The sequence below is a fragment of the Columba livia genome, chromosome 3 (genome assembly GCF_036013475.1).
Source record: "Columba livia isolate bColLiv1 breed racing homer chromosome 3, bColLiv1.pat.W.v2, whole genome shotgun sequence".
Lineage (NCBI taxonomy): Eukaryota > Metazoa > Chordata > Aves > Columbiformes > Columbidae > Columba > Columba livia.
In genome coordinates, this window is record NC_088604.1 from 116833068 (window position 1) to 116855897 (window position 22830).

The 22830-nt window shown below is 43.6% G+C and overlaps 1 protein-coding gene across 4 annotated transcripts in view; it reads left to right on the top strand.

Moving 5' to 3' along the window:
- PAK5 (p21 (RAC1) activated kinase 5) overlaps positions 1-22830 on the top strand; it is a 156757-nt gene that overhangs the window by 101086 nt on the left and 32841 nt on the right. For all 4 annotated transcript variants that reach the window (XM_021298709.2, XM_065059883.1, XM_065059885.1 and 1 more), the window contains one exon: positions 19104-19318. In XM_021298709.2, the coding sequence (XP_021154384.2) occupies positions 19104-19318 (215 nt within the window). The remainder of the gene's footprint in view (positions 1-19103; positions 19319-22830) is intronic.

Genomic DNA, 22830 nt, shown 5'->3' on the forward strand with positions numbered 1-22830 from the left:
TAGCTTGGGAGAGCTTTGGTTTTGCTTTTTGAAGATTGTTCTGGGGTGGGGGGAGCAATTCTGATCAGTGCTGGCGTATCTGTGATTTTAAAGGAAAATTGCAATGGTGAGTGCCTGCGCTAACTAGATGTGCCCCAAGTGTTTCTGATACCAGTTCTTGAGTTTATTCTGCTAAATGTTTCCCAGGCGTTTAATACTTGCATAAAATTCACTGCTTTTCAAACATTGCTACCGTAAATTCTCAGGCTAATGTATCCAAAGGAAACAAATACAAAGATGAAGTAGAGCATTTTGTACATGGACAGATATTACAGAGATCCTCCCCTGATTTGATTCAGCCTGGTTGTAAATCTGTTGTAACTCTCCGATTTCCCTCCCATGTGAGATGGCGAAGGGCTGCGTCCCCTCCCAGGTGATCAGGCTGGATTTATGTTATTGTCGGGGTATCTGACAGCCGTGTGTTGCCTGACTTACACGTGCAGCACAGATACGTTGTTCCTGAAGTAGCACATCGCTTCTAAGAAAATGAGAAAGCAATGTAAAATGCATGACTGGTTGGTTTGCCAGTTGAATAAGAAATGGTTTCTAGAGGCCATGAATTATGCGCTAAGTCATTTTTAATATTAATTTTATTGGTGGCTTTTAAAGTGGCTCTAGCAGTGACATTTTGAAAAGATTCAAAATAGTTAGAACCCACGGCAAAGAGCAGCTCCAAAAAGGCGATTACCTTCCCGAGAAAACTGATGGCAAATTAAGCTACTTCTTGCCTCAGAGAATAAAATCAGACCTTGGTCCTTTAAGCTTTGATACTTGCTTCACTTTGAGCACAGGAATAGTCTTTGTTAACCCTTGTAAGACCAAACAAGCAGGAATATAGTTTGCGTGTGGGTAGGATCAGGGCTTAAACCCCGCTCAGCATCAGACCTGATCTGTGCCTCTGAGCTTGTGATTTCCTGGAGAAACGCTCCTGTGAGAAGAGGTAGAATCAAAGGTCTTAAATCAAACCCAGGCTCCTGGGGTAGTGTAGACAAATCACTTCACCATGCAGTCGAATGGGGCTTGTCCCACTTGTGTTTTCCCTGCTCTGGCTTTTCCGTGTAGGCAGCGAGTCCTCGGGGTAGGGGCTGCATCGTATGTGCGGCAGATGTGGCTCTCGCCTGGTAGCGGTACCTGCGGTCTTTATAATAAGTGGGATGAGTTTGCCTCTTTGACATCAATTAAGCCAAGTTCAGACAAAGCCCTTCAGAAGAGTTAAATCAGCATAATTCCTCGGCTGAGCTGGGGGCGTTGGTGCTGAGACATCTGGTTCAGAAATGTATTCTTAAAAAAACCACTGCGATGCAAGCACATAACCAAATAAAAGGTATTCTGGGCCAGATTTTGCAGCTATTTGGGTTTCAGTGATCTGCAAAGCTTTGTGGCAACTCAAGATCTTTTCCCTGTCTGTGCAGGCAGTGTTTTTACCTAGTGTTCAGAGTTTTTCCCTCTGTGTTGCTCATGGAATTTATTGTTGCTGTTCAGTGACTGACTCATCTGTGTGACTCTCCGAGGCAGGAGGCCAAGGTATAAGCGATGGGGCCTCATCCTGCAGAGTGCAGAGGGCTCCTGGTACCCAGCAGTGGTGGCCGGTGCTGGTGAACGTGTCTTGAACCTTGTGTTGGCTGGCAGCCTAGGGCTTGTTGGGTTTGATGTTGCCCCTCTTTTCTGTAGGCTTTGGCAGATGTGAAGTATGCTTCACCGTTCTGGGGTCTGAGCAGCAAACGTGGGAAGGATGGGCAGCTTGCTTGGCAGAGAAGGCAAAACAAAACCAAACTTGAGATGTGCTGCTGGTGGGTGACTAACCCAAGTCCCATCCTCAGTCTGTGTGCACATCGGTGTGTTTTGGGGAGACACTGAGAGAAACTGGTATCAGGGTGTTTAGAGACGGTAGCGAGGAAAATTCTCATGAAGATCCTTTGTTAAATCCCTGCTTTGAATAAGACCTTGAAGAGATCTCGACCTGCTTCTCCCATCTCAGCTGAGAGGTGTAACTGCGTAGCCTTTTGGCATAGGAGCCGTGTTGTCATTTTTCCTTACCCAGAGCGGTTTCATGAGCAACACCTGCATTTCTAAGGCAGAGAGCAGCTGAACCTGTGTGCTGGATCCAGCCCAAGTGCATCTGTAACTGAGATCCTTTGAAACAGTATTTTTGACAAATACGCCATGTCCATTTTAAAATAAAGGTGTATTTCGGTTTTTGTGTGACTAGTGGCTGATGTTTCTATTGGTCTCTCTTGACTTCTTTTCCATGACTGGTTTTAACTGTTACTAGCAGGGTAAGTGCTTTCCCTTCCCAGCTGGCTTGAGCAACTGCCCTGGTAGGAGAAATCTCAGCCTGCAGTACCGTGAGCCCTGACACACACAAGTCTTGGTGCCAGGGGATAAAACCTGCTCAGCTCAGCCCTGAGGTGGGTCTGCGCTCAGGCTTTCCCTCATGAACTCTCCAGGGCCTTTGTGAATTACTTCTCCTCCTCCACCAGCTCTGCCCTTGCTCGCAGGGCACCCTCCTGCAAATGCTGGAGCAGCCCATGATTGCTGGGTATCTACCACCGTAGGTGGTGTTTCTGTATTGCAAGGGGAAAATATTTAGCAGCAAGTAAAACATTTGCTGGTGGAAAGCTACAGTAGCTGCAATCCTCGGTCGTGTTTATGTTAGCAATTTCAATATCTTTGCCATAATAACAGTAATTTAAACAGGTACTGTTGACTGAAGGACAATTAGGGATTGTTGAATTTTATGTTTCTCTGATATTCACCACAAGCTGTTAGCGAGCCTCGTTCTGTGCGTATTTATAGTACGACGACTGAGCATCTCCTTGGAAGTCAGTGGCAGTAAATAGGCGCAAAACCAGAGGAGCAACGAGGCTGGCACCCGGTGTGGCTCCTGCATGCCATCATGCTCTAAGTGGTCGCAGCATCTTTTCTGCTCTTGCAGAGGTTCCTACACAGCTGCTCTCCCCAACAGCCCGATTTATGCCCTGGGATTTATGGACCTGAACAAATGATTATAGAAGAGCTATGCGTTTTATTACACTTGGACCTATTTTCCCAAGCCAGAGGACAAATCTGTTCTTTACCTGCACTCTGGTTGTGCAGCTGCTGTGCATCCTTGTCGATAGTCAGAAAGCTGCAGGTGGGGAGATTCAAGGGGCCAAAAGAGTCATTTATACTCCTTTGGCAGTTGGGCACAGGACTAGAGTAGGTGTTGCTGTGGGATGCAGCAGAATACGGGGAGGCAAATTGAGCAGAGCACAAGTGGAAGCAAGCTTTTAACAATGAAGATGGGAGGACTTCTTTTTTTTTCCAATTTCATTTATATTTACTGCATGTTTGGTCTCAAAGCTCATTACAGGAGGGAAACTGAATACTTACCTTATCTCCATTAGCTACTTTGGTAGTCCAGGAGCGGCATTAGCACCACCAGAGTTAACGAAGTGTGCGAGTTAAAAGCTTTGTCTAGTCCTTCCACTTTCTCAAGCGTAACCGAGGCCTGAACCAGCCTGTTCCTCAGCAATCAGCTTGCACAGATGTCCAAGCATGAGATCTGACCCACAGGAACTTTACTGGTGGTGCCGAATGAGCCAGAGGAGACCTGACAGGGCCCCGGGACCCTGGCTTGAGGTTTCAGCACTTTGCGATCAAGAAATGCAGATTTCTGTGTTTGAACCAAGCCCATCGAGCCTGGAGCATCGCCAGCACCACAGAGTTGCTGTTTCCATGGAGGCAGCTGTGAAAGCAGATTTTTTTTTTCCTTTAAAGAAAGGCAGAGCATGGGACAAAGCACATGTACTCCACATGGGTGGAGTTCTTTACCCAACCCTGACAGAAATGCACTGGTACTGACAAATCTGTGCAGAAAGCGAGCTCTCTTTAGCAATTCCTACACAAATGCCAAAGCTGGATCTGTGTCTAATTAACTCAGTTCTGAGTGATCAGGGTGCTGGGAGAAATATGGAGGACAGACCCAGCAGAGGGGACCCGCAGCAGCCGCCACGGGGTGACAAGCTCATTGTGCCACAGTCGCTTCACCCCGTGTAAAGCACAGCCGGTTGTATCCTCCTCCCTGCCCCTTATTAGCTGCTCGGGGATTTCCTCTTCCATACTGGATCAGGTAGAAGCTACTTGATAGATCCAGCTCCTTCTCGCCTGACCTCTTTTCCCTCACTCAGTTTTCTATCGTCTCTGTCCCCAATGGCTCAGCCACTCGTGTTGATAAATCTGTGCTGCTCGTGTCTTCCCGGAGAAACCCAGCATCATTTACACGTTTGCACCCACCTCACTGCCTTAATCACTGTTGTATTTCCCATTGCAGACTTCACGCTTCCCTACCTCCTTGATCTGTGCGTAGTTTCCTTATAGAGATTACCTGTCCCTTGCATCCCTGCTACAGGCACATGTACCAGAGCATTTTTCTTAAATGCTGGGAGCATCCTTCAATGCAATCCATCATTACATCAAATAAATGAGAACTGATGCTTTTGCTGCTTGGCAGGTGTCATGGTTCCCCACTTGTCCGATAAATGGCTGCACACTGAATATTTTCTGCAGTTTTTTTCTAGCGTTTGGTGTTGGGGTTGGTGCCTGTTGGCACTAGAGAAAGCTGTACATCGAGGGCTGTGGTAAGGGGTAATGCTGCTCTTCCCGTTTTCTGATTCAGCAGAACACAGTCTTCACATAGAGAAAACCTTGCCACAAAGAGCACGGATGCGACATGGGGTGAAGAGGAAGGTGTCAGCGGGAAGCAGATGGGCAGCACAGTGTGCGCTTTGCCTGACATTTGCTACAGGAAGCTCACAAATGAGTTATGCCGGGACCAAAGAAAGAGGAAAAAACCCACACAAAACCCATCAGTATTCAGAAAAGCAGAAGAAACACGAGTTAACCTAAATGACCATTGGTGACTCAAAAGCTTAAAGGCAATATATGCAAATGTAGCTGCTATTAACAGCACAAAGGCATGCAGGGAAAAATGGGGCTGTGAAGGCAGAGATGGGCAGCTCCCTGCTTCTGGAGGAAAATGCACCCTAATGGAAATAGTTTATTTGAGGGTCTGCTCTCTTCTGCCCTGACCACAGAAACTCTTTCCAAATGAGACCTGTAAGTTAAAATATTAACTTCTCCCCAAAACCATTCAAGTACTGCTACCTTCCTCAGAGGAGAGCGTTCCACTAGGCTAATTCAGAGAATAATTCGGTCTGAATCATCTCCACGTGATTCATCTCTGTGAATTGCAGACTGATTGCAATTTCTGCCTGTGTTTCTCCCAGCTGAAAGCAAGCCGACCTCCAGGTTTTTGCTTTGATGCATCCATAGGAAAATTTTGTTTTGCTGGCCTGTCGACATTTATTTTTCCTCATTCCATTTTTTTTTTTTTTTTTAAATAAACAGGAGAGATTAACTCGAGTGGAAGGCTTAATTGACCTCTTTGAAACAAATCCCTTTCCTAGAGAAGCTTGAATTAAACCCCCACTTCTAGTCCTGCAATTTAACTGACTGGTGGTATCTCGTCTGTAAGACAATGTACGCTGATTCATTAAGCCTTAATGTCTTAGACTTTTGAAAGCTGATTTTGTAGAGATACAGAATGTATAACACCTGTCCTCAAACCTGCCATGTTAATAATTTATTAATATTCTGTCCTGATTTTAGGCATCTGGTAGCATCTTTTCCATTTGTTTTTGCTTTTACTCTGTGTTCTCGTAACCATAATTTGTATATGTTTCCTACTTCGTCCTTGCAGTGCCTGAATTTGTCTCTGCATTGCCTTGTTGTGCATTTATTAATTTCAGCGCATGATGACATTAAGGAAAATCCTTTTCATCTGCTACCAGGAGAAACTGTTCTGAGGGCAGTTCTTTGGTCTTGTGGATTATTTTGCTGTAAACATAGGGAATCAAAAAGGGAGAGGTTGCTAACTTTACTCTCAATAAACTGGAGTGACAGTGAGTGTAGGGACAGAGTAATAGTTGGCGGCAAAATCACATCTAAGGTGAACTTTTGAGAGAGTTTGGAAGGCTATTCTGCATAAGTAGGTGATGGAGGAGCAGTGCAGGGGAAGATGGGTGGGAGCCGATGGAGATGGTGCTTCAGGAACCAGCCCTGGCTGGGCACGGGGAGCAGGAACACGGCAAAACTGAGAGCCCAGGGAAAAACGAGTGACAAGGAAGAGCTGCAGGAAGTCCTGGCACTGCTCGGAAAGTGGAAATAGAGGAGGAAGCTACTACTGAGTTCCCTTCATGTGCTCTTTGGATTTCACTGAGCTTTCAGCCAGCAGAAACAAAACGTAATTCCTTCTCCCCTCGGTCTGTAATTTCCTTGCTCTGATTATTACCAAGTGTGGAAGCATTTGCCTCTGCACATGTGATGGATGCCAGTGGCACTGGAAAACTCTCATCAGGGGAGGAAAAAGAGAAAAAAATATGTATTTTCTTATGTTTCCTGGAGCAGAGTTCAGTGTAGCATTTTAGATGCTCGTGTTTGGATTATTGCGCTTCTGCTTTGCCTGTAACTCGTCTTTTCCTCTGAATTAGAAAACTACCTATTAATAAGCTGATAAGTGAGTAGTGATTTTTGCATGTTAAATGGTGTGATTGCTTCATCCCAGCAGGAGTGTACTCTTTGGAGCTTGGACAGCTGAAAAATACATATATTTGTAATTAAATTAGACTTTATTTACAAACATTGGCTCGGAGATTCTCCAAGTTGGAAATTTTTATCTTTCCTTTTCTGATTTCAATAAACTTTGCTGGATTCAGAGCGGATAATGTGCAGGTCAGCCTTTCTCCAGTGTTGTAAAGTGTTGGCTCACAAAATATTGGTGAAGGGGCACAGTGTAGGTTGCTAAGACTTGGCTTTCTGTTAAGACATGGGAGATAGTGGCAGCAAAAGGGAGGGAGAGAGGGCAGCAACATCTCCTCTAGCTTGTGTTACAAAGAAAAAGAATAGAAAATAAACCTCTCAAATAAAGTCAACTGTGCTCCCTCTCCCCTGATTTTGACTGCACTGTCACCATTTACGGTTGTTTTTCCCATCCTGCTGTCAACAGAGGGAAATAAAGAAAAAAGTGACTATTTCTAGGGTCAGAGTTCTCCCACTGAAGCCAACAACAATTAAATTGGGACTCAAATGATGCTCCAGAAAGCCCAAGACTGCAGATGCTCCAGAGCCTAAGCTCTGTAGCACAGCACAGATCAATGGCATCTCCAGATGACTTTCAGGGGGGTACAAAACACACAGCAACGGGTACCCAGCACTGCTCTAATTGGGTGTGTGGGAGCAAGTTCTGCCCTAACGAGTCTCATAGTGACACCGATGATGAAGTCTGAAGCCCTTTGAATTTCTGAGTGTCCTTTGAGTTCTGGAATTCCTTGCCAATAAGTCAAACTCTGTAAAAAAACAGTCATGCCACCATAGTAAATATATATATATTTTTTCTCATTTTGCCCTAAATGCTGAGCTGTATATTTGGCATTTTAAAAAGTGACTCAATATACTGAATGAACTGATGTTTCTAAATGGCACCATGGGTAGTTAAAGGCTGGATGGCAGCTCGGCAGCAGATCCAGCTTTTCCAGCTCGAGCCCCCGCTAGCGAGAGAGAAGCAGCTCACATGGACTTTGCACTGATTTATTCATATCACATCTCACACGTGGGCGAGCTGAGCCTTCAGCTTTTGGCATCCTGAGCATTGGTTACTTCCAAGGACACGCCACAAGTCAGAAACACGGGGGGATGAGATGATGTTAGTTATTTCCATTTAAAATATCCAGCCTATATGTAATAAGGAGAAATAGTGGTTATAAGAACACGGTTCATTACCTTCAGAGTAGTAAAAGGGAGTTTTACTGGAAAAGGTATTATACAGCCCACTGTGCTTTGCATAGTCATTTTAAAAGCCATTCAGGACTTCTTCCTGCCTTTATCCTGAAGAAGCTGGGAATAATTTAGAAGAACAGGGTTGTCAGTGTGGCTGAGCTGTGGGCTGGGCACCACGCACCATTACACACACGGGCACACAGAGCAGCTGACGTGCGGAGACATATAGGGCCATATTGTAAAGATGGGGTTGTCATTCGCTTGCCATGTCGTCAATAATTTGAGTGTCATGGCTGTCTTTAAATCACCTTTCAAAAACCTTTACGTTGCCCCATGAAGCATGCCATAAGTCGTCTCCAATGCCCACCCAGAGCACAGATGATTTTCAGATCAGCTGAAACAAAAAATACCAGGGAATGTGTTGAGTCATATGTCCAAAAATTTGAGGGAAAACCTAAGTTGACAGTTGGAGGGTGTTAACTTAAATAGCTTTTGAATTTTATGTTATTCTGTATTTAAGAACAAAAGGAAAATGGTGAGCATGAAATGAAAGGTTTGGCTGGACAACATATTTCGTTTGACCAGGAAGAATAATTTTGTTCTGGCAAGAAAGTATTTCCCTTGGGATCCGAATTCCTTCTGCGCACTTAATTCTTATCTGAGGCAGTGCACTTCGCAGTCCCTTTTTTCACTAAGTGCTGACTCTGGCCCCCGCCACCCGGCATAACCGCCTGTGTTCCCTTAATGCGTGTTTTTGCAGTTGCTTTCCCAGCTCGTCTTTTGATTTCCCAGTTGTATCAGCAGCTTATTGGAGTCGTTCCTTAACAAAGTAGAGAACAAATGAATGAATTAACAAACCTTCCCGTAGTGAGTGCAACCAGAGTCAGTATGCAGAGATGTTGTTTTATTATTACTATTTTCTGATTGATGGTGTATTTTTGCTGCTGAAACTTCAAGAAGGACCTGTAATCCCAGATACAAATATGCTAAACATGTGTTTTCCTGGGCTATAAGAAGAGGGCTCAGGGTCTGGTGGGCCACAGGCACCGTTTTTTGGTAGGATAGGTGCTCTAAGTCATTAATTCCCTAGAGATGATGGCCAAGTTCTTGACCTCTGCATCTCTCCTTCTGCGATAAATAAGATTTCTCAGAAAATACCTGGAGAAGATTTTGCCTTCTCTTGCAGACTCCTGGTTCCAATGATGTTTTCTCAATGAAACAACCTCCATCAGAGCTGTGTTTTGGTGTAGTTGTCTAGAAGTTTCAAAGCTGAACCAGCTCATTCAGGGTCACACAGCAGCGTCTCTTGGTGTTTCCAGACCAAGGTTTCTGGGAATCATCTTAGCTGGTTACATAGTCAACTGGTACCCTCCTTTTGTTGTCTTTTGGGAGGCTAGAAGTGTCCTTTTGGACCATTTCAGATGAAACTCTTCATCTAGGAGAGGCAGTACATGCCCTTCCCAGAACCGACATATGGATGGGCCCAGCAAAATGCAGTGATTCACGTGTGTGCATCCTTCCTCCAAAGGAAGAAATTGCAGCCACCTTCTGTTGCCTCTCAGGTTGGCAGCGGCGGCCACATGAGATGCAGTAACCTCAGTAACCTCTCCAGTTGCTCAACACCTACCTGCAGTCAATAACCATTTCTATTTTAGTCATTTAAAAGCTGAAAACCAATAAAAAACTTAGAGTAGCATTCATCTTTCTAGATTTGCACTGGTTGCCCGGAGATGAAAATGCGTGGGTGTTTTCATTCAGTTTACATTCTATTATGTGAGGGGTTTTGTTTGTTATTTTTTTGCTTTTCTGTGACCAGTCTGAAAACTTCCACATTGGTTTCAGAGATACAGCATGAAGGATCTCAATTTCTCCCTTCAACCTTTATCTCCCAGTTAAACAGAGAACAGGTGGGACCCATCACTTCTAAACTGATGTCCGGAAATGGCAAAATACAAAGTCTGCATGGCAAGCTCCCTTAATCCCCAAAAAATCAGCATCAAGGAATTGCCTGGTTGCAGTTATTGATTGTTGTGGATGATCCAAAGGAGCCAGGGCTGACCAGGCGTTGCTTTATAAACATTCAGTGTTCTCTATAAAGAGCTTATGGTAAACTTTCTGAAGGGCATAATAAATAGTAAGCCCTAGCAAACCCTGCCAGGGATCAGTTCTCATTTTTTATACGGAAACAGAGTGTTGCCTGACAGCAACTCAATAGATAATAGGATAAGAATTGACTTTCAAACCAGTTTTTCAGCACAATGTGGAGTGAGAAGAAGACAAGAAAATACATAAGGGATAAAAATTTAAAATAGGATCTGTACATTTGCAGTTTATTGCAGACTACCGAGATATTTTTCTTTCAGTTGTACATGAGAGTGATACCGAGCAAAACCTAACACGAAGGTAGGAAACCCACAGTGGCAACAACAACAGGCATGGTTTTCATCTTTCAGGCACTTGCTGTGGACTTCTTAATCTATAGACATGTTTGTTTGCATTTTAAAGATATTTTGATGTATCAAATAATCTGATTTTGTTCCATTTCTTGGTAAACACGGGTCAGAAGATGTGTTTTCATCCTAAAGAATATTCTTATTAGAGGCTTTCCATTAATAATGCATCAGGAAGCGTTTGTTTCTGTTGATCATTCATTGGAAAGCAATCTTTATTACAAACATTATGGTAATAGAGCAATTCCTGAGAGCCTGCACAGCCTGTATATAGTTTTAGAAGTAAAATAAGAAATGCAATAAATGTTATTGTAGGAAAAAATCATCATGTTGAATGTGAACATACCAATGAGGATTTACAGCAGGAGGTTGGCTCCAGAGCCCCCATCTCATTAACGTGTCTCGGTGGCACATGATGCTGTCACAGGTCTGTGTCCCACTCCGGTCCCATTTGCGCTCATCACCACCTGCCCCGTGACACTCGCTGGGTGCTGTGAAATAACCCCAGTCCCCTTCTTGAGGCAGTTTCGGAATGTTCACGGTGCAGCCAGCGCAAGATAAATGGGTTTTGAGACCTAGAAACCATTTGGTGGTGGTGGTGGTGTTTGTTTTTTTGGAAAAGCTATTTTTTACAAATTATCAGGATATATCAGTAGTAAATACAGGGTGCTTGTGAGGAACAGTGTGGTCTCGTGATTAGTCTTTTCTGGAACTGTAAAAAAACTTACCGCAGTCTAACACGCTTTGGTCAATGAGATGTTTGTAATTCCAGCTTTGCAACCACCACCAAGTGTTGGGGACGAAACTTGGTTTCGAAGGATTAAAACATAAGCTTGACATTCAAAAACAAATAAGAAATGTGGATGCCTGAGTGCCCTCTTTGCTGGGCTATGGGTTGGTGCCAATCCGTCTATTTTTGCCGAGGCTTTGCTAGCGGACCCCATTGAGGATGTGACCTAAAATGCAGAGACGGTGTCACCTAGTGCTTGATCCATCAGAGTTGTTTTCCAAGGTCTTTGCAACCACTTTTCTCTTGACAGATGTATGATTTTGCATCCCTGCAGTTCTTACCCTACAGTCACTCCAACCTATAGAAACCTATTTACTAATACTAATATTCTGAATTAAGTGATATTGTTTCACAACTCTGGTTTTGATTTATTCTTGACAGTAGTGCCTTTTACTGATTATTTTTTCCTGATTCAAAACATAGAAATAGAGTAGCTGTTTCAGATATAGAAATAGAGTACCTACATCCATTATAATACAGAACTCTAGATTTTAAAATATTTATGTGAACTCAGAAAAAATATTAGAACTGCCTTGATGTTTCACAAGTAGCTTGAGATTTGGGGTGTCTCATTTAATGGGTGCCCTATTTAATACCCCCTCCCTCTGAGTGTCCAGCATTTCCTGCAAAATTAATACCATTAATTATCTCAAACTGAGCACCCAAAGGACTATTTGCTTCTGCAAGTCTGGAATCTTTTCAATTGCCAGGGATAGAAATTATTTGAGTTACCTCCGGGGGTTGGTGTTATTTATTTTTTCTCTTTAATCTGCCCAGAGCTGTTGCAGACTAATTCACTGCAGGAACCTCTGTCTGTACGGTGCTATATATGTGTGCATGTGTATAAGATAATAGAGAGTGACTGACTACAATATATGCATTTAAGCTACTCAGCTGAAAATTACTGAGCATTAAAATCCACTGGGAATCACAAGACTTCTAAATTAGGAAAGCACATGTCAGTCAGTGTGTGGAAATGAGTCCTTGTACAAGAGAAGCTTTCAATAAGAAGAATGAGTATTGTTCCCTGGAGTACATCAGTCCTGGTTTGGCCACTCTGTACCAGCTTTTACTGTTTCTCTGGAAGCATACATTGCCTTTTGTTATTATTTTTTCCTGTATTTTGTTCCATTGTGCATTTCTATTAGATATGTCTCGAGGGCCGGCTATCAAGAGACACCCCACTGTGCTGTGGCAAATGAAAGCATTTTCAAAATTAAACAAGGTATTGTGGCATTGAAAAGAAATGTGGACAGTCACAAGTCCTGAACAGCTTGTAATTGTTTAAATGTATTTTTATTATGTTGCGCAGTGACAGGGGAACTCTGAATATTGGCTGATTTGACCTAAGGTTGAAGTGAGCAGAATGCCATAGGGTAAATGAGGGGCTTTGAGAACCCGTTTTTGTGCTTATTGGGTGCGGTCTAGTCCATCAGTATGTATTTTTCCATGATTAAAGTATGTGTTTTAATACTGTTTAAGTGACTTACGAATCTGTACCATCTCAAAAAATGTCAGGCACCTTGAAAATCCATGGGAATAAGTTGAATCCTATTGACCGTCAAGCCATTTTGTTCCTAAAACTCATGTGGACATACACTGAAAATTGTATTTCTATGCTTTATTTGAATTAAAACTGAGTTAGACTGAAAAAACTACATGGTCACAGGTGATTGATTTTCCAACAGTGACACTGTTTACATGCCGAAGAGCTCAGCAACATGATAGAGAGAGAGGACTCTTAAAATTGAGGCTGTGTTGGCTGACTTAGTCCATTGAGGATTTGTAGATCCTTTTTGTTGCTATTGGAGAGTTGATGTTTAAAATAGTAATATTAATTCATTGGTAGTGTGTGTCAGAACATTTTCTAAGGGTTTATTTTATTGTTGCCAAGTTGAAATGTTTGAATTATAATCAAGAAGAGCAGAGGCTTAAGCAGGGATCAGGGGAAACAAGGTTTCTTAATTTGATGAACCAACCCAGGATTCTCCTGTATGGGGAGAATCCACATGACAAAATAAACAATATCCTTTCATGAGATCTGAAACTACCTTATATCTAAAGTAGTGATGACATCTCCCTCTAGAGAAAATGAGTACGTGAACGAATGAATATAAGACACGACCACAGGACCCACCTACCCCTGGTTTGCAGCAGCTGATTCCTGGATCATCTCCATCCTGTGCATCCAGAAACGTCCCGCTGTGGTTTGGGAAGTATTTAGGAGTAGCTTATCTGGGGAATTTCTCCTCTGTCCCAGAGTCACAGGGATGCATCAGGCCTGACCTGAAACCAGTGCTATTTTTTAACAGCCTTTCCATTAACTTTACTGGCTTCTCATTCAGTCAGCTCTACTTTTCTTGTTTCATTTCCTGAACAATAGGGTAGTGTTCTCTGTATTTGTGGTTAAAAATAGAAAAATAGAGGTAAGTTCTTATAAAAAAAAGTATATCTGTAATCAAGGCACGCTTTCTTCTTTTGCAAAGGAAACTCATGCTCTGCTTGCAGCCAGCAGCAGAGAGTCCCCATGGAGAAGCTTAGAACCATCCTTAAAGCAAACCGAAAGGAAATACAAACCTATTGTTGTTGCTATTCCTTCCTTAAAAAATAAAAAATCTTCATTTTTATAGCTATATAGATATACAGAGGTGTGCTGGTCCCCTTCCACTTGCTTCGGCAGCAGGGAGTTGCACCAGTGTGAGCTGAAGGGGAACAAATGTCGTTTTTTCTTCTCGCTTAGAGTATTTCTTAGCAATTTATGCTGCCATGGGTCCATACCAGACATTTGCTTTCTCCTCAAGATTGATTATCAGCCCAGCTCACATTTGTCTGGAGTACTGGCTATGCAAGCTGGCCTGACACGTTAATTTAATTTGTACTTCTCAATTCATATTCTTTCATTTATGATCACATATCAGCAAAGGTTACAATTAATCAGAGCAGGGGAACAGAAGCTGAGGAAGCTAATGATGTATTACTGCGTTTTGTTTGCTCTGGAGGGGAATAATTGAGTTCTTGTGCTATGGAAAACTCTTATTAGTAAGTAAAACAATATCAAAGGAAAGCGACCCGCACCCGTTTCCCATTTTGCAATCCATATTTCTACCAGTTTTCTTAAAAGTTGAAGCGTTTTATTAACACTCCTGGCTTTAACCATTTTTTTTGCCTGTGTGGTGGCCTTAGGGGAAAATGTGCCTTTTATGTCGGGGCTGGAGCGGTCGCTGCCGCCCCCTGCTCTGGGCTTGCAGATGCTACCCAGTGTGCGTGAAGGCAATTTTGAGTTGCTAATAGCATGTCTGTCCCCGAGGCAAAAGGGCTCTGCTGCTGTTTGCTCAGCAGAGGAACCTCAGGGAATCCCTGCAGAAAAAATACAGGCTGCCGGAGTTAACGCAGTGTGCGCTTCCTAATTGAAAATGAACTAATTGCCGGTTGTTTAAAAAGCAAATGTGTTGCTGGGCTGAGGCAGACGATGAACACCGAGCCCCTCTGGAGGCAATTTTTACATCCCAGCCCTGTGCTCCAGCAGCAGAAAGGGGTGTGTAAGAAATACCTGTGGGTTTCCCTGGGTTGCTGGGGGTTATTGGCCGGCGCTGCTGCCGGGCACAGATTATTTCCTTGGCTTAGTGGGACATGGCATCTGGCTGCTGAAATACTATAATGAAAAAAAACAGTGTTTGTATAGCAATGGTATGCAATCCTTAAAAGCCCAATTTTAAAGTAAAAACACCCATCTAACTTCATTATTTTAGTTACTAGTTTTATAAGGATTTTGTATGTTTTTATGTATGGCAGAATTTCACAGACCTTTGCTCAGTCTGTGGCGTCATCTGGGATGGCAAGTGCTCTTGTCAGTGCTTAGTGGATGCACTTGGGACTCTTTTGGTAGTTTTCAAGATTACAAGACAAAATAAGTCTTTCAAACCTTCCTAGTTTTCATTCTAAAAGAAATAGTTACTGAGAGGGGAAGACAAAAGTGGCTCCGACTTTTTCATTGGGAACAGGGTTTGGCACCTTATAAGGTGGAGTTGAGCAGATTTATCTCTTACAGGGTGGGTTAACTGGATTCCTCTTATTTAGGATATGATAAAAGATATAGGCTGTGATTAACTTTAGGATTGAAGGCATGCTTTTTCCTTTTATTCTAACTGCCTTGGGTTTTACTTGCTGTAAGTGCAAAATTTTGTTCTTTGAGGCTATTTACACAAATGCAGACTTTCAGCTTTTCAGTTCATCAGTTCCCCTGTGTGTCCCCTGATCTCACATACAGGGGAGGGATGACCCACCAAAACCCCAGCATGGGTCCAGGTGTGTGAGACTGAACTAACAGAGCAGCCGAACACCTCTGAACTTGAGCTCGGGGTAGGAGCTGGGTGAGGCTTTAACTTCTCATGGGAAGGCTATTGCTGGAAATCCTGCCCTGGGCACAGGCACCCTCATGGGAGGACCTGAATGGGCTCCCTTGCACCCAAAATAATACTGTCACCAGGTTGTGAGGGGGAGGCAGCACGACGATGGTGCAGTAGCTGATGGAGTGGATTTGCTTTGCTGCTCTGTGTCTCATACCTTGCACGGGCAGTAATCTTGGACACAGGGAATTTCTTCTGCATGTGGGGACCTGATCTGTTCTTGGAGGTCGTGTGTGAAATTCAGACCTGTCTGGGAGTCCACGGCACTGTGGTGCTCAGTGAATTATTTCAGTGCATGGAAAGGAGTGAAGTGAAAAGGATCTAACAGGCAAGGTGTGCTGATTAGCATGTAATTTGATTTGTTATGTACTACAGTAAACAGCATTAAGTGCAAGCTGCAGTGGTTGCTCCTGATAGCACGTTTCAGCATTACCTGGGTTCCTGGAGCAGCTGGATGAAGCTTTGTTGTAACTGTTGGGCGAGGATCACAGAGCTGGCAGTACTGCTTTCTTGGGCAGAAGCTTGAATAACACAAATACTGCGTTACAAAAGGTTTTGGGGGGCTCTATGTACAGAGCACAGCTCACACATTTCTTCTGTTGTCCCTGCTCCTTTCCCGTTCCCCAGCAGTGCAACAAGAGCCAGCACTGCCCTGAGTTACTTGGCCATTGTCAGCAGGAAAGCTGGTGTGATAGCCTGATTTCTCCCCACTACTATTGTGTTTTCTTCCAGTAAACATCATGGCCATATTTTTTCCATCATGGCTTTGGTAAAGAAAGTCTATCACACTAAATTCTTTGGTTTTTGCAATTGAAGGACTATCTGTTTCAGACCTCCTGTTTATAAACACAAAATCAATGTGCTACATCATTTCAGCATAAGTGAAGTTTCTCAACAGAAATACCCCATGGAAGCCACATAGTGATGAGTCCTGTTTTTTCTTGCCCTGGAGATAGCTCAAGCCCACTGCCATCAATAGCATAATTGTTGTTGGTAGGACAGGCTTCCCCAGCCCCCTGGTGTTGAGTATCACCTTGTGCCATGTACGTGATGTTGAAATCAGCCAGACTATTCATTGGCCAAGCACATGCAAGTAGAGGACAGACATCCTGGTTGTGCTCATCCCCATAAAAACAGCAATAAATATGGAATATGATACCTCCCATTTCCTCTCGTTTTGTGGGGGCGAGTGCAGGAGGAGCTGGACGGAGAGGTGGCATTTGCTGAGAGACCTGGCACAACGAGGAGCATGTTGAAGGCTGTCGGAAGGAATTAAGTCAGGCTGGGTGCTCTGGCATGGGGAGGGTTAGGTGAGGGTGCCAAGGGCAGCCCTGCAGCCACTTACCTCCCTTTGCCTCCTCAGAATGCAGCCGGTGTCCCACTTGTCTGTGGGATGCTCTCCTAACTAATCCCATTAGGAAATGAGGGGTTCTTATCAACTGCCTGTGGATTGCTTTTTTGCATGACAGAGAACAGATAGGTGCCTGAATGGGCTGTAAGTTCATACATTTTGTGCTCTTGATAGAAACTTCATAGCATTTATGTTGCACGCACGTTATCCTGGGAAGGTCCGTTGTGTCACTTCAAACCACTTAGGTTTCTCCTGTTCCTAAAACAATTTGATAAGCCTTGCAGAGCTTTCTCATTTAATCACTTGTCCAGGATGTTTTTTGCTTCCATATCTGATTAAATGCTTTATCTTTTTGTACCATATCAATAAAGCTATGGTAAAAATTAAACCATCTCTTTTTTGAGGCATGAGGACCAAGCACATTAGTGGGGCCTGAATCAGGGCTCTAACAAACAAGAAGTTCCACAGCCCCACAGGGGGATGTTCTCTGGCCACCGAGATGCATCGCACGCATCCGCGTGGCTGAATCAGTCCCTTGCTGTGCGAGGTGTCACTATCCCTGTCTCTCCTGCTATAGCTTCACGGTCAATTTAAGCTGATCTAAGCATGAGCTGCAGTCAAAAGGAGGGGGCAAGTCTCACTGCTCAGGCCTCAGACACCATCCCGCTGCAAAAGTGTGACCTTGGCATCAGGTTTTAGACTAAAATATTCTCCTGAGAAAGATCCCACTGGGACACAGTTGACATTTGCTTCTAGCTGTAATGGTATTAAAACAAGAGAGTACAATGCATCAAAGAGCGATTTAAAAACAAAAGAGTAATATCTTGTTGAATGAAACCGCTGTATATTTTTTAAAAGGCAATATGCAGTATGCCAGCTGATGTGCTTTTATTCATCTGGGCTCCGGAGGATTTCAAGCCTCCAACAGCAGTGTTAGGGTGTAAGTCCAGTGGGAAACCTTGTGAGTACTGGCATTGATCAGATGAAGAAGTGCGTGTCTAGAGCTGATGGTTTAAAATGCAACTCCAATAGGTCTCATGGATTCACATCCCAGAGGGTGAATGAAATCAATCCAGTGCCATTGATCTGCAGCCAGCTGTGATTTGTGGAGCCGGCAGATGGGCTGTGAATACAAGCTACTACCTGAACTACCGACTTCGTCTGTTTGAGCCTTGAAAATACGTAATCTTGGAGTAGAGACCAACCACGATGGCTGTGGGTTAGGCTAGAAATGTTTCTGCAAGTGCCACGAGGTACCCAACATGCCACCAATGAGAAAAATACAAATATCACAATGCTGGAAGTGGAAAAAGGGCCAGATTTCAAGGTGATTGTAAGAGATTTTAGGAGAGGAGGGTGAGGAAGATATCAGGGTTAACAGAGTTGGAGAGAGACTGTCCAAAGGGCAGGACATTCGGAGGGAGTTCAGGGAGGGGGAGAAAGCCAGCGGGAGGTGTGGGAGATGAGATCTGTGAAGAAAGGCCAACGGGAGCAGGTCTGCTCTGTCTAAAGAAAATACACACAAGGGAGACATAATCACCTCCAAACACACAGGGGGACTTCTAAGGAGCCAGCAATCAATTTTCAAATAATGGACCTGATCTTTAAATGAAGTAGTAAAAGGGAATGAGGGTGGAATAAATACCTGATTTATCAGCCCATCTTTTTTTTGTGGCAGCAGTGCAGCTGTATTTTCTTCCTTGATCATCTCTCCACCTTCTGAATCACAGAGTCAGGACAGCACATTTACAGCTGAGTCTCTCCTGTGATGCAAGAAGTTTTATAGAGCTGCCAGCCTCATCCAGCTACTACTTTAGGCAGATGCTGCTCAAGGGTTTACTGAACCCTGCTCAGTTTTGAGACAGCAGAAAGAAGGCAGAGGACTTTTCCAGGACAGAACAGTATTTCATAGAAAAGCAACAGGACCTCTGTCTGTTTCCAGGACTGGGAATTTCTCCTTTCCTTACACAGTAGGTTTTCTTTCCTGGGAATGGAGGCATTTCCTTATTTCATAAGGTATTGTGGACATATATAGAGACTGGGTTAATTTCTTAAATCTCAGAACCTGCAAGAGGAGGTTAAATAAACACTTTCCTTGCATAGGTCTCAGAGGCAGTATGTGTGAAATAGGTCTTCATGTAGGTATTTGACTGATAGCATCTACTAAAATTATCTGTGCAGTAGAGACAATGGCTGCAGGTTGCAACAAATCATAAAGATGGTTTTTTTTTCTTTCCCCGTGACTTCTCCAGATTTTTCCACCATGTTCGGCAAGAAGAAGAAAAGGCTGGAAATTTCCGGGCCCTCGAACTTCGAGCACCGGGTTCACACTGGCTTTGACCACCGGGAGCAGAAGTTCACGGGGCTGCCTCAGCAGTGGCACAGCTTGCTGGCGGACACGGCCAACAGGCCCAAGCCTATGGTGGATCCCTCATGCATCACTCCCATCCAGCTGGCGCCTATGAAGGTATCGTGCAAAGTCACCTTTGAGTTTCCTAATTCAATAATAATTTTCCTTTTCGCCTTTATTTGCATGTAATCCTAATGAATAGTGGCTGCCCTGGGAGGCAGGCATGGATGGGGAGTGTAGAAGTACAGAGAGAGCTGCAAATCCAAATATTTAATACTAGGGCTGCAAGGAAAAATTGTTATATGTATAAAACTTGTATGGGTGTCCCAGAAGAGTGTGAGTCATGAGTCTTGCAGGGGCCGTGCCTTCGTGCTCCTGGGCTGCAGAAGAAAAAGCTACAAGTCCTGTTGGAGGCCCAAAAACGATGCTTCTCTGCAGCATAGAGCTCCTTGATAATTAATTAAAGAACAGTGCTTTAGGCAAAGTCAGTTTGGAGCAAGGGAGGGAGGGAAAACTACACCAAAGGAAAAAAATTAAATTGCTTGTTCAGCTGGGTGGGGGAGCTCAGGGAGGGATCTCATTGCCACCCGCTGCTGCCTGGAGGGGGTAACACAGGTGATGGAGCTGAGCTCCTCACTGGGTGGTAAAATGATGGGAAACAGCTCCAGGTTGTGGCTTGGGAGGTTCAGGCTGGACAAGTGGGGAAAAAACTTGGCTGGGAGGGTAGAGCAGCACTGACGGGGCACCAGCGCAGCTCGGGGATCCCTGTCCTTAGAGGCTCAGGATTCCAGTAGACACATTGGTTCTGATTTAGCAGCATTTCTGGGATCGCACATCCTAACATTCCGGTAAATCACATCTGTCTGCTGGTGGTAGACTATACCTCACTGGCCGTGTACATCTCGCTGTCATGCAGCTGCAAAATATATTTAGGATTTCATCTTCATGTGGATTTTTCTGAAGCAAGGGAAAACCAGATAATCCCAAGAGCACAGACCCTGTATTTATATTTGATAAGTGCTCTTTGCTAAATTTACATTTATTGTCTGCTCCTGGAGGACACTTACCACTTGCTGATCAGCACTGCTGAGTATTGCTACAGGACAAAGGTGATAAAACAAAAGTCTTGATTTTTTTTTTTGCTGTAATAAAATATCTTACTGTATAATAGAGACCTAGAATAATGAGGCAAAAAGTAGGTAAACCTTTTCCTGCTGGGGGAGGAGAGCAACTTTGTTCCACAGCCCTTCTTAACATTAAAATATCCCTGGATGTTTTGACATGAATGCATAAAGATGTTTTAAAATGAAACAAAATCAGTTTACTGTCTTGCAGCAGTACCATCTCTTTTCTGCAGTTCTAGGGCCATAAATGCATAAGCTTAAAAAGTTTTAAAATGTATTAGCTTTGTCAACATCATATGGGCAACACAACTTTGGGTCTCAGGCTGTGAATGCACATATGCATGTATATACACATGCAGAGTCCCATTGAAACAATTCACATTGCAGGATGTGAAGGATCAAGCCTTAAATGAGTAATGGCTGCATTTTAAAGTGGAGAAAATCCCTACCAGTTCTTTCCAAGAAATGTGTCAGTTCTTGCCTTTTTTTTGTCTGTGTATCAGCAGTCTGCATATGTCTGTACACCAGGGGTCTATAAATGTGCATATACCAGGGATGCACTTTGGAATAACAGTGCTAAGAAAAGCAGGTTAGTTTTAGTAGCAACTTAGAGGCATTGAGTGTAATCTGAGAATTTGCTTTTAAGGCTATTGCAAGATATCATTTTACTGTATTTTATTAAGAATTAACATGGCTTGTTTTGCTATAACTTAACTTACAGAAAGGAACTGATTGTGGCCACTTAAAGAATATTTAATGTTGCTGATCTAGTTGAGCATAATCATTTAATTTAGACATTTTTTAAAATTTGTGCATGTTCACCAGTACCTTTAGTCCTGCTGAAAGGTTATTTAGGCACTAAGGATTTCATAACTTCATTAAGAATTGAAGATTTAAAATGCAGTTGCAGTTCGTGGGGATGGGAACCAGAGGCTCCGAGATCTCAATACTGTTTACAATTTATTTCTTTTGCACCTGGCAATTGATAGTTTAATTAACACACTTATGAACGCATTGAGGTGTAGCAGAAAAAGATTCATAATTGAGTCCTGTGTCACAGTATTAAGTCAGGTTGAGGCATTTGGGCTGGGGTAGTTCATGCCTTGTTTTCAGGTCATACAGGAGTTCTGTAACTCCGCTGTTCTGCACTCCTAAATTTATTCTCTGTTTAATTACTTCAGTATTGACTACCTGTATGGTGTGAGGCAGAAGTGCTCTTGCTAACAAGCACTTCTTTGCCACTGAAGAGCAGCACAGGTCATAGAGGTAGACTCTGAGAGCACAGTTTCTTGTTTTTGCGATATAACTGGTGTTTGCTTGCTTTGGGCTTCACCCAAGGCTGAGGCAGAGGAAAGGAAAGACATTTTCTTCACTTCTGTAGATTTTACAGCTTTCCCCGTTAGTGGTGGTTCCTTGTTTCTCAGACACAAATCAGATAGGATCTGATGATGCGTGGTGTATCCCTTTGGGTAAAGCAAATAAATGGTAAATATTCTCTCTGCTCCATCTATATTCAAAGGCAGCAGCGGCGATGATGAAGAGGCAGCGCCCTGGGCTCCCAAATATCCTGGGGGATGTCATCACCCTGGCTCTGCGTTGGCGGGGATGAAAGGCCTGTAGTGCTTTTGCATGTGGGCGGCGGCGGCTTGTCATGGTAGTATCAGCGTTTGAATCCAAACCTGAGCTGACTGTACAAATTCATTCATTTCAAGTATGAGGAGAGACAATAATGGGATTTCCCTTCTCGGTGTGGGTGACCCAGATACCGGCAGAGTATTGTGTATTTCAGATGCTAACACGAGTCAGCATGAAAAATAGAAAGCGACAATGATCTTGAGAGGTTTGGGGTGTGGAGAAAGGCAATTTTGAAAAAAGACTGATTTTTTTGACTGAAAACATCTCTGTGAAAAACGTGGACCGTCTGTGCCTTCCTGTACTTAAAATAGGCTTCATGAAGTCTTGAGATCCTGAATCCAGGCCTCTTGGTCCTCTTGCTTCAGTATTTTGTAGTTGTCCCATGTGTACCTGGAGTTCATGGCTTGCGTGTTTGTCCTCAGCACACAATGTGCTTGGCCTGTCATCGCTGTTATGCTACACAGGAGCTTCAATTTGTTGCCACTCTTTGATTTTTGCAAAGCTTCAGAATCAATAACTAAGCAAATTCTTTGTCCTTAGGCAGCAAAAGTCTTTCTTCATGGTTCCTCCACTCTGCTCAAAATGTTAGAAAAACAAACCAAACCCCTTTTTTGGAGATTTTGGCCAGAAGAGCTTAGCACTCTCTCTGTAAAGATGCTCTGTTGAGATGCTTGAACGCCTGCTGCCGTCAGTGGGAGCAGGACGGCACTGAAGACTTGTTAAAATCCCTTCTTACGTTTCCCAGTGTAGGGAACAGCTGAGCGTCCTCACTTCCGTCAGTTACTGGAGGAAAAAATGCCATTTCTTTTTGAAGAAACACCACGCCGGGGTTATTCTTCAGTTGTCTGTGCTGGGATGCTTGTGAAGCCT